General features: G+C 34.1%; 1 protein-coding gene across 2 annotated transcripts in view; it reads left to right on the top strand.

The window, feature by feature from the left end:
- Positions 1 to 17,186, top strand: part of PCDH15 (protocadherin related 15) — a 730,119-nt gene that overhangs the window by 188,247 nt on the left and 524,686 nt on the right. For both annotated transcript variants that reach the window (XM_039871826.1, XM_039871827.1), the window contains exon 3: positions 14,321 to 14,386. In XM_039871826.1, the coding sequence (XP_039727760.1) occupies positions 14,321 to 14,386 (66 nt within the window). The remainder of the gene's footprint in view (positions 1 to 14,320; positions 14,387 to 17,186) is intronic.

Here is a 17,186-nt window from a genome sequence, read left to right as displayed (position 1 = left end):
ACAGATCTGAAGGGAGATACAGACAAAAATACGATAATACTAAGGGACTTCAGTATTTCACTTTCAACAATGGATAAATCATCCCGGCAGCATATCAGTATGACAATGTTGGAACTGCATTATTCCTTAACCAAACGGACCTAACAGACCCTCTTTTCAAGAGCACATGGAACATTTTCCAGGACAGATTATTTATTAGATCACAACATATACTTTACCAAATGTTTTGCCAAGAAGATAGAAATTATACCAAGTATCTTTGCAAACTACAATGGTATAAAACAAAAATCAATAATAAGAGAGAATCTGGAAAATTCACAATATGTAGGAATTAAACAGCATGCACATCACCACCAATGTGTCAATGAAAAAAACCACAGAGAAATAAAATATCTATATTTTAGAATAAAGGAAAATAAATACATCATACAACAAACTAACAGCTAACATCATCTTCAATGGTGAAAAGCTAAAAACTTTTCCTCCAGGGCCCAGAACAAGACAAAAATGCATATTCTCACCATTCCCATTCAACATGGTACCAGAAGCCCTAACCAGCAAAATTAGACAAGAAATGAAATAAGAAATATTCAAATCAAAAAGGTAGAAGAAAAATTGTCTGTGTTTGTAGGTGATATTATCTTATATAAGAAAATCTTAAAGACTCCACCAAAAATTTTTAGAACTAATAAACAAATTTAGTAAATTTGCAGATTACAAAATTAACATACGAAAAGCAGTTGTGATTCTATATACTATCTGAAAAAGAAGTCAAGAAAATAATCTCATTTACATACCATAAAAATGGCAAAATACTTAGGAATAAATTTAATGAAGAAGGTGAAAGACTTATACATAGAAAACTGTAAGACCTTAATGAAAAAAATTGAAGAAATTACAAATAAATGGAAAGATATCCCATGTTTGTGGATCATAAAACTTAATATTATTAAAATGTTCATACTACCAAAAGCTATGTAGAAATTCAATGCAATCCCTATAAAAATTCCGATGGTATTTTTCGCAGAAATAGAAAAAACAATAGTAAAATTTGTATGAAACTACCAAAGACCTGTATAAACAAAGCAATCCTGGGAAAGAAGAACAAAGCTGGACACATCACACTTTCTGATTTTAATTTTTATTACAGTGATATAGTAATCAAAATAGTAAGCTGCTGGCATAAAAACAGACACACAGACCAAAGGTACAGAATCCAGAGCCCAGAAATAAACTCCCACAACTTATATTTGACAAGAGAGCCAAAATTCTCTATGGGGGAAGGATAGTCTTTTCAATAAATGGTTCTGGGAAAATTGGTATTCACGTGTAAAAGAATGAAATTGGATCCCTATCTTACATGACTCGTAAAAATCAACGTGAAATGGATTAAAAACTTAAAGATAAAACCAGAAAAAGTAAAACTATTTAGAAAATAAACAGAAAAAAAGCTTTTAGGAAACATTTTTTTGGATATGACACCAAAACGTACAAGAACCAAAACCCAAATAAACTGGTGTGACAACAAACTAAAAAGCTTCTTCACAGCAAAGGAACAATCAGCAAAATGAAAAGTCAACCTATGGAATGGGAGGAAATAGTCACAAACTTTCTATCTGATATAGGATTAGTATTCAAAATATATAAAAAATGTATACAATTCAATATCAAAAGAACAATCAGAGTTTTAAAAGTCAGCAGAGGACTTCAATATTTTTCCAAAAAGGACATACAAATGCCTAACAGGTATATGAAAAGAGACTCAGTCTCACTAATCATAAGAAAAATGCAGATCAAAACTTCAATGAGGTAGCACCTCACACTCTTAGAAGGACTGTTATCAAAAAACAAGAGATAAAGTTGGTAAGGATGTGGAAAAAAGGAGCTCTTGTACACTGTTGTTGGGGTTGTAAATTGGTGTAGCCACTATGGAAACAGTATGGAGGTTCCTCAAAAAAATAAAAATAGAACTATCATTCTACTTTTGTATATATATCCAAAAGAAATGATATTATCAAAGAGATATTCACACCCCATGTTAGTTGAAGCATTATTTGCAGTAGCCAAGACGTGGAAACAATTTAAGTGTCCATTGACAGATGAATAGATGAAGAAAATGTGTAAACATTAGAATATTATTTGGCCTTACTAACCGATACTCAAAACTGGCTTGTGGCAAAGAATTTGACTTAAATATACAAAGTAGGCTTAAATAAAAACATTGAGACTCTTTCTGAAGAATGCAGTTTTCAACAGTAATGTTGATGCTGCAGCTTTTATTGTTGGAGCTTGTTGAAAATCTTAGTAAGAGTCATGATTGAACATTTTCTCTGAGCTACCTCATTAAGAATAATTATAAACTAAAATAACAAATTAGCTTTCAGAAACAATGTAGATATAAACTCTTTAACTGCTTTTCACAAAGTGTTTCTTGAATAATTTGTTTTCTTCATTGACACAAACTCTTTTCCCTTCCTTTCTTTTTTGTATTTTAATTATAAAACATAAAGACAAATTGGATAATATGATAAAACAAACTAATCAACAAAAGAAGCCTTTAGTAAGATCTTAGAATAATGAAAAGTAAGATCTTGCAAAGAGCTTTTAGAAGGAGTACACAATCTACTTTATATTAGAGTATAAAAAAACAGAATTTTGTTTTTATTTTAGTTGTAAGCAGTCCTCTGGTAAGTTTAAAAAGGAGATCCTTTGTATGATTTAGTTATCCCTATATATCTTTAGTAATCTGTGACTACATAATTAAATATATCGTTACTATTCCAGTATGTTAAATGCACGCCAAAAATGCTAACATATCCTCAGCTTAGTTGCTCTACTAATAAAATATGTCTTTCTTTTGAATGTTGGGAAATGTTAGCAACTTCTACTTAAATAAAAATATATAACAGTCATTGCTTTTAAAATGTAGAGATATACAAATTCTGTATTTAATTAGCTCATTTGGTTAAAATAAAATTTATATAACAATAATTTATAAAGCACTTTTAAATTCTAGGCACTATTCTTTGAAACAACTCTGTTTTACCAATAATGTAACTGAGTTATGGAGAGTTTAAGTAACTTTCAAAGCCTACCAAGTGGTAAAATATAGCTAGTATTGAACCTAGACAGTCTGTTTCTCAAGGCCATGTCCATAACTACAATATCCTGCTGCTTCTTTTGATGTCAATAGTTACATTACCCCTTGGAACAAGAATTATTCCACTCATCTCAAATTCCTTAAATGTAGTTGTGGTTGCTTGCTGGCAAGTAAGGAAAAAATGTCACTATCAATGGAAGGAAAATCAAAAATTCTAACTCATGCAGTATGAATTACATGTAAGAAAATTACATTTAAGTATACAGACTAACATATATGACAATGCATTTACATGAAATTACAAAATAATGACACATAGTAATATTCTCAGTGAACAAAAATAACCTTAAAAGTATTTACTTGATCTGATTAGACTTCTACTGATAATGTATTTCTTGCTCTTCCTTCTCTCTGTAGCCCCTGGCTTATCTTTCTTTTGGTTGCTTAGATCCTTTAACTTCTTAAGAATAAGAATGGGGTTCTTCCTCTCACCAAATGCCACCCACGTAAAAGTACACTATTGTTGATAGACCAATTAGAATAAAATAAAGTCAATAGTAACTTTTAAAAAAAGTAGAGGTGTGTGTGTGGGGGGGGAGATGGAGCCATGGATTATACAGTAAATTGTCCTAATAAAAGCAGTGATGTAGATCAATAATCATTAATGACTTCAGTGGGCATTACTAGACCATGCTGTTGGAACCTCTTAATCAAATTATGTAATCCAATTAATGATAACATTAAGGCATCATAAAATATACCTTCCTCCCTCCATGAGAAAATTTGAAATCTATAAATGCTAATTCTGACAGAGTACTTGTGGGGAAGAAAAATAATTTTCCTTTTACCATTTTAATTTCTTCTGGCTGGTCTAACAGTCAAATATGAGACAGATTAACAGGAGAAAAATGACCAAATATATTATGAATGTACATACAGTGGTTCTATAAGAATATGGGACCCAAGGTCAAATTGAACAGTTAGGCTTAATGCCATGGTGGAGGCAGGGAGGGTGGCAAGGATGGGAGTGCTGTGTTGAGTGTTGATTGTTGAGTGTTGATTGTGGTTTGAGACCTCAAGGAAGGGGGAAGCAATTCATGTGGAGATAAAAATGCAAATGTTTGGTAAACAAATGTTTGCTGGGCCATCTTTAACTATGGGACAGAGAGCACTTTGATCAAATGGACCTTGCTAGCTTTCTCCCTATCATGCACTTTCATATTAAAATATTGTTATCTATTATGACATCTCACTCCCTGGAGCAGGTCCTCTATCTACATTCTTTTAGGCATTTAGTAGGAAGGTCAAAGGTCCTTCTTGAATCTTGTATTTCTTAAAAATAAGTAGCTTAAAATAATCAATATTCTAAAAAAAAGGCATATTTTGGGGTGGCGAACTCTGCTCCCTCTCATAAATGCAAAGAGCATATCCTATTGAATTGAAAATGACTTACTTGTTGTGTCCTTTAGTTTACTCTATTTTGTTGCTGGCACCCTGGGTTTTTGTAATCTCCCAGGGTGGAAATCAAGGGAGACCAAACACCAAAGTAGAAAGTTGCTTTCCTGTCTCAATTTTGCTTTTCTTCAGTCATAATCTAACTCCATGTCTTTGTTTATCAGATAGTACAACTTAGAGTATGGTTCCATTGACCTTATAAATTTCAAGGTCAAACTTCTTTTCTTTTGGATGAGAGAGTCAATATGTAAAACATGGAGTTCCTGGCTTGAGATTTTTCTTCTATGTGTATTTTTCTGAAAATGAATATTCCAAAGGTAAATAGAAAAAATGAGAATACCCACTCTGATGCTGCTTGTGAGAAATAAATTGAAAGTAAAATGCCTGTGTGGTATGAAATTTAAAGAGAGCATGCAATAATCCTTTGAATGAGAGGCCAAATGCTTTGAACTAAGTAACTGAGCCAGTTTGTGTGTGCATGCATGTGTGTGTATGCACACATGCACATTTGCAAATGCAAGCTTCTAAACAAGAGAGACCAGATGACTATGAACATACAAACTGATAATAGAAGAATATTCAGAAGAACAGAGGTTTCAGAAAATCTGTGACCATTGCTTGATCTTTCTGCTTGATCATTTGAACACTAGTACATTTCAAGACTACAGTGAGACCAGTGGATAACTGTGAGCACTCTATTTTTTTTTAAATCTGGAGTTCAAGGATTCTGTTTGCCTGTAGTAAATTAATCCAGGATGGTGTCTCTAGATTGATATATGGATTAGGAATTCCAATATATTTCTATTCATACAATCAGTAGTGACATTTCATGTGACTGCTTTTATTTTTAATGAGAATGCACTTCACAATCACATGCATAAATAAGATCAACCTTCATTGATATTTAGAGAAACCCAAGATATTTTCTGTCTTTTGATGAAAGGAAAAATATATGAATGACTCCAAATATATTCATTCTGAAAATAATGATACTGTGAAAATTAAAAGTGTATCTATTCTAATTAAAGGCACTGTTCTAAGAAATTATCATAGATTTTATTTTATTTACTCTTACTGTAATGAACCTATGAGATAGTTATACCTACTGTCATCCCTATTTATGTAAACTGAGATATAAGAAATTCATAATCTGTTCAATATTACATAACGATTAAAAGCCGAAGTTGGGATTTGAAATTGGGTTTTCTGACTCCAAAGCACATGTTCTAAACTTCTGTACTGTACTAGGAATCAGTTCCTTTAACACTTAAAACACTCTCCCCAAAGATTTGAAATGACTAAAACTAAAGATTTAATGGATTGTTTTTTATGCATTTGCCATCAAGGAGGCTATTCCCTAGTTCAATGAAAATATTGAATGCTGATAATATGTCAGATACTCTTCTTTGTGCTAGAAAATTTTACTGATAATAATTGAAAGCTGGTATGGAAGTAGCTGAGTAAAAATTTGAATATAATACAACGGTATTTGTGATCTTTGATGTCATATAAGCTTTGAGGTCTTTGAGTTTTATTTAAGGTGCAATTTGATAAAATCATGAAAGAGCTTGGAATGTAGCCTTGCGATAGGATATTGGAGTGATCTTGTTCCAAAATAGTTCTTCAGTCCAGGCAATTGGATAATCAAAGTGTAGAATTCTAATAGAAACTATAGGTAATTGGAGGCAAGTGAATAATTTCTCCTTCCTTTTCTTTTTATTACTTCACTTTATTATTCTGAGCTTTCTATATTTCATAGTTAGTCCTAGGAAATCCACAATTCCCATAGAATTATCTATCTTTTTCTGTTCTTTAATGGTAGCTTTGTATTTGTAGTGGAGGAAATATAATTTTCCCTCTACACTTCTAGGTTCTTGGCTAAGACCCCCTGTACAAAAAAGATCAACAGGAGAAAAACCAAGTCAATTATGTACAAAGATATTAGATGAAGGAAGCTGGACAAATGAGGCTTATATATCATTCTGAGCTATGGAACGGGATAATGGTTTGGGGTTTCAAAGGAGAGGAAAACAATTCACAGGAAGGTAAGAAGAGGAAGTGTTTGGTAAACAAATATTTGACCTGCCATGCAGATAAGTCTCTCAGATGAAAAAATTATCTAGGTAATTTCTCTTTCTAGTACAGGTCTCCTTTCGAAATTATTTTGGGCTGTTAAAGAGGAGTTAAAAAGTTTTCCCTAAGTTTGGTGGGTTTCTAGATTGCCTTCAGCTCCATTTGCCAAAGTGGCATATTTTGAGGTGTCACATTCTGCTACCCTTCACGATTCTACTGAGGTAGCGCCGATGACTCTGTCTTAGACAACTAATCTATTGACCATTCTTTCCCTATTACTTGCATATGAGAATGACATTTCTAAGTTTAGAAAGAAAAAAGGAATTATATTTTAGGTTTTTTTTTTCTTTTATTGTTGCAAATTTATTTGAGGCTATATATTCTTTCATTCAACAAATAGTTGCTGAGGACTAGAAGTAAGATCTTGGTTATCACTGATTGTCAGTGAGAAATCAGATATTTATAAATTGATACTAGGATCCAGGGTTATGAGTATATATTAATTAGGTAACCTGGGAATCAGAAACATTTTCTTTGAGAAAGTATAGCACAGGCTAAAATCTAAAGGATATGTAGGTGAATGCTGGGTTAAGTGTAAAGATTAGAAACAATGGATAACACAACATGAAAAGGCTTTGTGGTACCCCAGGATGGAGCATAGAGTGATTAAAGAAAATTTTTTTAAAATCTGGAATGCTGAGAGCAAGTAAGAGCATGGAAATAGATGAGAATGGAGAGGAAGGAAAAGGCCATATTGTTTGGGACCTTGTAGGCCATATTTTTTGGTTGTCATTCTAAAATCCTACTATGCAGAGTCTTGTAAACCATAAAAAATATTTTTAACTTAAAAGCAATGTCAAAATATTAAAAGGTAAACAAGTTTTTATTGTAAGAATCATTGAGGTTAAAGATAAAAAAAATAAATTTAAGAGTGGGGCAAAATTGCTTGTAGGGAAAGTAGTTAGGAAAACCTATTTGGATTAGCATGGTGACACTAGAGCTTGAAAGCAGTAGAAGAATCTGAAAAGTTTTTTCTTAGACATTAAATTTAGGCTTTATTAATAGATTCAACTTACGATAGTGAGGGAGATGGGCAGGCTCAAAGGTGACCCTCTGGTTTCTGGCTAATGTAACTTGGTTCAAACTTGTGCCATTCACTGAAATAATACATAATGGAAGAGAACAGGTATGGGCAACTGGAATTCAATTTTGTAGTGTTACATTTAAGGCACCTTTGAAATCGCAAGTGAATGTTTTGTCTGGGCAGGAAATTTTTTTTCCTGTATTTTTTAAAAAAATTTTTATTTAGTTTCAAGTATAAAGTACATTGGATAGATATCTATACAGTTCATAAAACAATCCCCCCAATTGCACCCTCCCTCTCAACTCTCTAGCTAGCCGACGTATTAATGCTAACCGCATTCCCTATGGCATGCTCCCCTTCCCCATGACCATTCATCAGATACTAATTTGTACTTCTTTCACCCCATTCTCCCAGTTCCCCAAATACTCCTCCCCTCTGTCCAATATCAAATTATCCACTATATTTGTGAATTTGTTTTTGATTAGTTTGTTCTTCTTATTCCTTATATTCCGCATATAAGTGAGATCATATAGTGTTTATCTTTCTCTGACAAATACCTTCTAGGCCCATCAAAGCAATATCTTTTTCCATCCCCTTCCTCTTCATAAGTAGAGGTCTTGTTTTCTTATCCTTTCAGACACTCTATCTTTTGGTTGAAGCACTTAATTCTTTTCCATTTAAGGTACTTATTGATAAGAATGTAGTTGTTACCATTCTTTATTCCTATTTTTGATACATGTTTTTTCTTCTTAAACAAGTCCTTCCAACATTTCCTGTAATACTGGCTTGGTGGTGATAAATTCCTTTAGCTTATTTTTGTCTGAGAAGCTCTTTATCTGTCCTTCAATTCTAAATGATAGCTTTGCTAGATAAAGTATTCTTGGCTGTAGATCCTAGGTCTTCATCATGTTGAATATATATATGATTTTTGCCAAGCCCTTCTGTCCTGCGTAGTTTCTTTTGAAAAATCAGCTGCCAGTTATAGCTGTTCCCTTATATGTAAGTAACTATCTGTTTTTCTCTTGCTGCTTTTAATATTCTTTCTTTGTATTTAACCTTTTGGCATTTTAATTATAATGTGTCTTGGTGGGGGCCTCTCTGAATCCCTGATTTTTGGAATTCTCTGAGCTTCCTGGGATTTTATGTACATTTCCTTCACCAGGTTAGGGAAGTTTTCCATCATTATTTCTTCAAACAACTGCTCAGCATCTTGATTTTCTTCAGTTATGCTGATCAGACAAATATTTGGAGCCTTAATAGTGTCCCATATCCTCCTTAAATTATCTTTATAGTCTTGGCATCTTTTTTCTTGCCATTCTGATTGAGTGTCCTGATTGACTTTCCCATCCTTTAGATAGAGCATTTGACCGTGTTCTTTATTCACTTCGTTTATTCCTTTGTTTATTCCATTTAATATACTTCTCATCTCAGATAATGTGTTCTTTGTTTAACTGGTTTCCTTTTATAATTTTCATTTCCTTTTTTTTTTTATCTCTTTGTTAAAGTTTTCTACACTTCCCAAAAGTTCATTGAGCATCTTTATAACCAGTGTTTTGAACTCTGCATTTGTTAGATTGTTTAACTCCATTGTATCTGGATCTCTATTCTCTTCTCTCATTTAGTTTCTGCTTCTTTGTCTTCCCATTTTGGCTGTCTTTCCATGTTTGTCTCTATGTACTAAGCAAAGCTCCTAAGTCTTCTGGTCTTATTAATGTGGATTTGTGAAGTAGGTGTCTGGTGGTACAGTTCCAAGAGGGGTTCAGCTGCAGGTCAAATTTAGCCCAAGCCTGTGCTCCTCTGGGGCCACCTGTTAAGATTCAGCAAGCAATCCACAGATGCTGTGCTTATAGTTGCCTCAAAAGGCCATGCCAGGAACTGAGGCTGCCTCCAGTATGAGTCTCAGCAAGAAGCACCTGACTCACTGAGGATACACCTGGATGTGGCTTGAATGGGGCCGCAAGTTGGGGGAAGTAGGGTTTCAGGGAAACCTCTGGGCGGAGCGACCTCTATTATCCAGTTTAATGATGTCTTGGCTATGATGGTGCTGTGTCTGCGTACTGGTAGTGGGGAGGGCTCAACAAGGAACAATGGATACCACCAGCACTACTGTACCCAGAAAGTCTCACTTCGGCCCTCAGTCTGACAATGTCTCCCTGTAAGTCCCTGGTGCCCTCTGCTTGCACTCCAATTGGCTTTGGTGCTCAGAGCGAGCAGGTCTGTCACTGCAAAAATCCTCTTGCAGACATAGCCCCTTTAAGAGGCATCTGCCGCTGCCGCTGCTGCAGCCTCCATCTCACTCAGCTGCTCCAGACCGGGCAGTCCCACGTCCTCACCCCGTCCTATCTTCTGTTGTTGCAGGGTGTTTTCTTGGATTTCTACCTAGTTGTATGGCTTGTTCATCAAGACCCTAGGTGATTTTTCTTTGCTGCTGCTCCTTGTTTCCATCACAACTTTGATTTGGTCACCAGAGGGATGAACAGAGCCTCTATCATCTATGCCATTTTTTTCCTCTCTCTCCTGTATTTTTTAAATATTTTTCAAAATGTGGAAACCTGAAGTCTCCACTGGGAGAGGATCTGCTTATAAGCTCACTCGCATGGTTATTGGCAGAATTCAGTTTCTTGTTGGCTGTTGAACTGAAGGCCTCAGTTCCTCAGGGGCTTCGGTTCTTTGTCATGTGGGCCTTTTCAAAGCGAGCTCACAGATAGCAGCTGGTTTAAACACCATGGAGCGTGTTCTGGATGGGTTGATTGTGAGGTTTCCTGGGACGGTGAGCAGGGCGCAACTGGAGCCCTCCAGAAGTAGTATATGACTCTGGGAGAGTAGGAGATTAAAAGGAGGTCCATATAAATGTGCAGAGAGAGGGTAGGTTGGGACTCACTGGGTACCGGAGGCAGCTCAGATAATTGCTAAATCAGACCTGGGCAAGAAATTTAATATGCAAGTCATTGACATATTCATGACAATTGGCATGTTAATATAGAGGAAAAAAGTGAAGAGATTTGAAATTTTATTGAAAACACATTGGCTTTAAAAGGAAAATTTAAGAATAGGCTCAGGTGGGAAAAGGGTTTTCCTGACTGTTCTCTCTTCCAGATGAGGGATGCTCATATTTTGACAGCTCTGAGTTATTGCCTTTTGTTACCTGTCTGTAACATGCTCGTAAGCTTCAGACTATATAAGGACAATTTATCACAGGTTTAGTACCTATCATTACATATCTTTTTGATACTTATTTTTAACTCTGACCTGCTGCATGAGATTATTAAAAATTATAAGGTTTATTTTTAGCTTGATGACAAATTTGAAGAAATAAATTACACTGAGCATTCAGGTATTTGTATTCATATCTCACACTTTACAACGAATTGGATATGGGAATCAGGTAGGGACCTGAGAAGTCAGAAATTAGAGTCATAAAAAAATTAAATTGATTTAACCAAAACAGTCAAGGATGAAATTAAATAGATTAAGGAAGTCAGTTTCCAAGGTACAGACATCATTGGCTGTCTTCCTGTCTTCCCTGTGCAGATTATCCATAGACCATAGAATAGAGAACAGGATCATCTAGCCCCAAATTGCTTTCTAGTCTGCACTTTGATCTCCATTTGGATATTTTGCATACATAATAGTCCCTGGCTACTCCATCCAAAATTACTTTTTTTCAATACAATTCTAAATGTACTTGTTATTAAAAATATTTGTGTGCATTTCAAGACTAATTAATTATACTTTCCTGAATGCATCATTTCAAAACAAACACTTTGGATGTTACGAACAATGTTATTAATAGATTATTTTTATGTATCTGATTAATTTCACCTTATTAGTATTGTGAGTCTAAAAAAAATAATTATTTTTTGTTTTGATCTAAAATAAATAAGTATTTGTTGGACATGAAAATATTTTATTGAGGGGATTTGGAACCTGCTAGAAGAATAAAACTTGCCCGGTTCTTAAAAGAGTAGTAGAAGTTAACCAGGGGAATAAGAGGAGAAAGGGCATTTCAGCAGATGACACAGCAGACATAAATTTGGTTTGTTATGGCTAGGGAATGAACTACGAGAATGAAAAGGGTAAGGGAGTTAGCCAGGGCTAGGAAATGGGGAGTCATACTTGGCTTAGCTGTAGAGAAAGTCTATCCATAAATTTAATAGTAACCAATTGATGAAAAGTTTTAAATACATTCAACTTCCTTCTTTCCTTTTCCTTCATCCTGCTGCCCAAAAAAGTTATTGATTAAATATCTATACTTCTACAAATATTTGTATGCAAATGCATGATACTTTTTGTCTACTCTCTGCAGTGATGGTGGTTTTAACTAAGGCAATGGCCATATATATAAGCGTAGAGAATAGTCTTGAAAAGTAACTCCTCTCTAAAATACTAACGGAAGAAATGTTTGGCATTTTAAGAATTGCTTTCTGTAAGAACTAGACAGATTTCTTTAATTCTCTTCTCACAGATCACTTCTGCCTTCTTGTTATCCTATTTCTACTCTCCATATGTATTATCTCTTTTTTCCTTTAATCACTTGTGTTGTTAGTGAATTTATTAAAGAATTGACTCCACATATACCCCATTGAACTATGCGTGTGTGATTTGTGTGTACGTTCTTATCTTGTCTCTAACCCTCTCCACCTGAGATTCTTGAATAAAAGAGCTGTTGATTTTTATTCTTATATTTAGTACATAGTAATTCATCTACAAATTTGACTGAATAAATAATTTCTGAGTGCATAAAGAATAAGAAAGTAGATAAACAAGATATTATTGTGAAAACATGGGAGGAAAGATAAATTCTGACTGAGGGTATGGGTGAGTGTTCATGGTATAGGTGAAATCCAGTTTCACCAAGAGGCGCAGAGATTTGCCAGGCATGTTCTGGCAAGATTAAGGGGCTGATATGACCGAAGGGCATGGTAATTAATTCTAAATAAAGGATGTTGAGACCATAACACCCTTTAAATGTTATTCTAAATCATTTAGGTTTGAAAAACTTTGAAAGGAGAAACATATAAGGTTTTTGTCCCCAAAAGTGTCATTATTTTACCTTTGATTTGGCTGCATGAAATCATTCTCGTGGAATGAATAGATGAACATAGGGCGAGAATAGAGCTTCTGGGAGATAGGTGAGGAAACCATTGCAGGAATAGTGGCGACAAATAGTGAGCAGCTGTGCTATATCGGGGTAGGGTAGGAAGGAGAGGAAGAAGGTTTATGCGTAGGAGTTATTTTAGATCTAAAAGTGTTGTGGCTTGAAACTCCTTGAACATTGGCAAGGATGAAGAGAGAAAAGTTGTAGATCTCTGAGATTTTAAGCTTCATATGAGAAAGCACATGCCTTATAATATAGACTAGTGCATGCCGAAGGTGTTATTATTCATGTCCATGTGCATAATAATCGAATTTTCATAAATAATTAAATAATAAGCCTTGAAATCATCTCCCAAATAACACACATTCTTGGATGGCTTTAAGCAAATTTGATTTATGCTGCAGCCATCTGAGTGTGCCAAGTACATTTAACTGTATTCAGCAGCCCTATCAGGATCACCAAGTACCTCCTAGAAGAGTATTTGATGTCTCAGAAGTGTACATTTTAAATCTTGCCAACAAGCCTTAACATTTTAATCATCATGGGTATTATAGCTCATGATACTATTTATATGTTTATTATCATGAGATTCTTGATGGAGTATTAATAATGTTTGGAATAATGAATTAGTCATCAGTACTGAATGACAGGTAGTATTCTTAAGGTTTGTTCAACATAGAGATAATAGACTGTTCATAAGGAATTTGTATTTACCTTTTCACAGGAAACATATGCATGTACTTTACATTTTTAAGTGGTATATGTTATTAAGCTAATGTGTAAATATTATATTACAGTTGTAAAATGTGTTATAAGGATTTTATATATTTATTTTCTACAAATTATTTGGTGATGTATCTGTTATCATATAATGCTACTTATATCTGTAAATCCTCGCTAAATATATACATATATTCTTTCTTCCTTTCTTTCATTTTTCTGATCTGCTTCCATTGATGACTCTATACTTTTGACTCCAGACTGGCAATATGAGGGTAAGATGCAAAAATAAAAATTCCAAACAACCTCATGAGCATTGCTTGTCTGTCTTTGTTTTATTCTCAGAACATTGTTAAAATTTTATTCACTCTCTTTAATTAGATTCCGTATCATGATTAAAATCCAATTATGTTTGTTTCTGTTGTGAAGCTTTAATTACAACTTATCCTTGTTAATCATTCCTTTATGTTATTTCTTTGAGTTAAATTACCATTCCATTATCTCTGTCCTGAAGGCCTGATGCTCTCCAGTGGTCTCTGCTGGGGTTTTCTCAGTAAGATTTGAATAGTTTTATGGTGCACAAAGTGACTGTGTTATGATGTGGTAAGGCATCTGTGTGGTTCTTATGAAATGTTTTTAAAAATTAAAAATTGTTAAAAGTAACGATGCCTATTAATTTGATTGTGGAAGTTTTCTTTTTATGTATCAATATACATCTCAATGAATTTGATATCAGAGTAAGTGCCCCTGCAGTTGTGACTTCTTACCTTTGGTTGTTTTCTCTCTTTAGACTGCAAACTAGCTAGGGGAGGACCACCAGCTACCATAGTCGCTATTGATGAAGAGAGTCGGAATGGTGAGTGAGCTTTATGTTTTATGACTTATCTAAGATGGATTTCTTCTCATTTCAATGCTAGATTTGTTATGCATGAAAGTACTAAATGAAAGCTTCAATCCAAATTCACGAACAGCTTCTCTTTAATTTCTTTCCTGTATGGGTTTAGATATTGTCATTCCCTAGAAATACTTTACTTGGATTATATTATGAGGAACTCTTAATGAATGACTAGTAATGTTTAATTTTGATTATGAAGAAGTCATTTGATTCAGAATCAATCCAAGAAGCCATTGTAGATACTGGCTGGAATAGGTAGAGTTGACTATTATACATGCACAATCACTTAGGCATCTAACTAAAATACATTATATTCCTCCAAAAGAAGTGGACCACAAGGGAAGCCTTACACTACTAACTTAAATCGGCTGAAATCTAGTAAGAATTAGGATCCATAGCCTATTAGACATGGTGATTTAGAAATGGTTAACAGGAAAATCGAAAGTGCTTGGGAATAGAAAAACTGACAAAAATTCTAGAGCAAAGAAGTGTGAATTTTCACTCAGGTCGTCTACCATAATTAATAACTAATACCTAATTCATATTAAGTTCTTCAAAAAGATAACTGTCCTTATCAAAATCAAAAATAAATATAATGAGCACTTTTTTCCACAACACTTTTAACCACTCTAAATTTTAATATACCAATATTTAGAGATTCTCTTCCTCTATTAGGAAGCAGTGAAATGATAATATCTTGAGCTGTTGGTTTCTAATTCAAACTATTCTAAGTGTGAGAATGTGCTCTGTGGCTCACTTTGCCTACTAATTCTATAATGGACCCTCCGTTGCACTTGTTTGATTTGCACTTTCTGTCTATTCTAAGCATTGTGGTTTCTGGATTTATATTTAAGAAGAAAAATTGTCAATTATAAGAAGATGTGGTTTTTCCTATAATTTAACCTGCATATATTTTGAAAAACTTTTATAATATACATAGTATCTACATTGTTCACTTCATCATGAATTTATTGAGCTGCATTAAAAACATTCCTTTACTCTTTTGAAGAGCTGGCATAAACTTTTTTTGCACATCCTTCAGAATAGGCCAAAAATGTCTGCAGCTTTGCTGGACTCTGTTTGAACAAATTTAAATGTCTACTTTAAACTTTAGCAACATTTTAAAAATCACAAAAATTTGTTTTTAAAAATTATTTTTAAAAATACAAGTTTTATTGAGCATGAATGCATTTGAAGTTATTAATAGCTATTATGATGCATTTAAATAAATTGGAAATAAACCCTATATGTATCTGCAGAAAAGGAAACATATATAAACATGCTACGCCAGAAATATTTTCTGCCTCACATGTAGTATCGTGGTTTATTTATGGTTAACTATTTTTTTCTGTGAACAAATCTGTATTTTCTAAATATTCCATAATGAAAACATTTTGCTTTTTTAACCATAGACCCTCCCCCGCAAAAAATGACAGAAGGCCAGCCTATATTTAATTATCTTATTGTTCACCAATTCCCTTGAACATATGAGCTGAACTGAACTGAAACATTTAGTTTAAAGAAATAATTTTCTTTAATGTGTGATTTTATACAGAGCTTACTCTGCCAACCAGAAAATTATAGCCATGATTACGATGATATTTTATCTCCTCTTATGTTGATTCAATCCCTCTTCAAAGTAGCTTGGGATGTCTACAAAGGTGTTGACGTAGCAGCACTGTACAATGGCATGTTGTGAAAGTTCAATATTTGTGTTTTAGAAGAATGTGACATAATATAGAGCAGTAATGTTGTGCTCTTTAATTGGCATATTTTGTAGAAACTGCCAACTACTGAGAATGCTGCCAAAGTTATTTGAGTGTCATCACAACTGTGGTATATCAAAATTCAGTGCTAAAAAAAAATAAGCTATCAATCAATGAAAAGATATGAAGGAAACTTAAATGCCTAATTACTAAGTGAAAAAAACCAATCTGAAAAGGCTATTCTCATGATGAATATATGTCGTTATACATTTGTATAAATCCATAGCATGTACAACACCAAAAGTGAAACCTAAGGTAAACTGTAAACTTTGGATGATCATGATATTTCAGTGTAGGGTCATCCTTGGTAAAAAAAAAAGTATCATTCTAGTGAATGACATTGATAATGGGTTAGGCTATGCATGTGTGGGGGCAAAGGGTGTATGAGAAATCTTTGTATCTTCCTCTCATTTTTGCCATGAACCTGAAACTACTCTAAAAAAATGAAATCTTAAAATATTTTTTCTGGAAATATATGTTCTAGTTTCACTCAACTCTGAGTTGCTTATGGCATTGAGTCCTTAATGGAAGAAGAGAGGCCAGGAGCAGTTACGCTGGAGCTATTTAAAGCCTGTCTCTCAGTGCCAGCCAAATCAGAGTCCTGGCTGCTTTACAACAACTATGGAATGATATTCAAAGAGGCATTGGAACAACTGGTTCAGACTAGTTCTTACAAACTGGATAAATGCATAGGCAGTGCTGAGTAAAGGGAACAAGACAATGAATTTTAAGTCATAATTTGAAGATAACTGATTAGACAAAAATGGACAGATTCAGAGGCAAGAAGATGTCACTATCTATATGAGAGATTAGAAGGCCCATCCTAAATATTCTTTATGGATTTGGTTAAAAAGATATTGTGAGCTCACAGCAAATTTCAGAAATGAAAGATAATACTGGATGTCTTCACAGTTTGGAAGCAGCAGCCGGCAAAGGATGCCATGGATGTTTCCCCCTCCTTGTCAGGGCAATTTCCAGAGCCAGAGTGTGAACCA

This window comes from Pteropus medius, unplaced genomic scaffold (genome assembly GCF_902729225.1).
Source record: "Pteropus medius unplaced genomic scaffold, Ma_sr-lr_union100, whole genome shotgun sequence".
In the NCBI taxonomy this organism is placed as follows: Eukaryota; Metazoa; Chordata; class Mammalia; order Chiroptera; family Pteropodidae; genus Pteropus; species Pteropus medius.
This window is presented reverse-complemented; position numbering and strand designations above follow the sequence as displayed.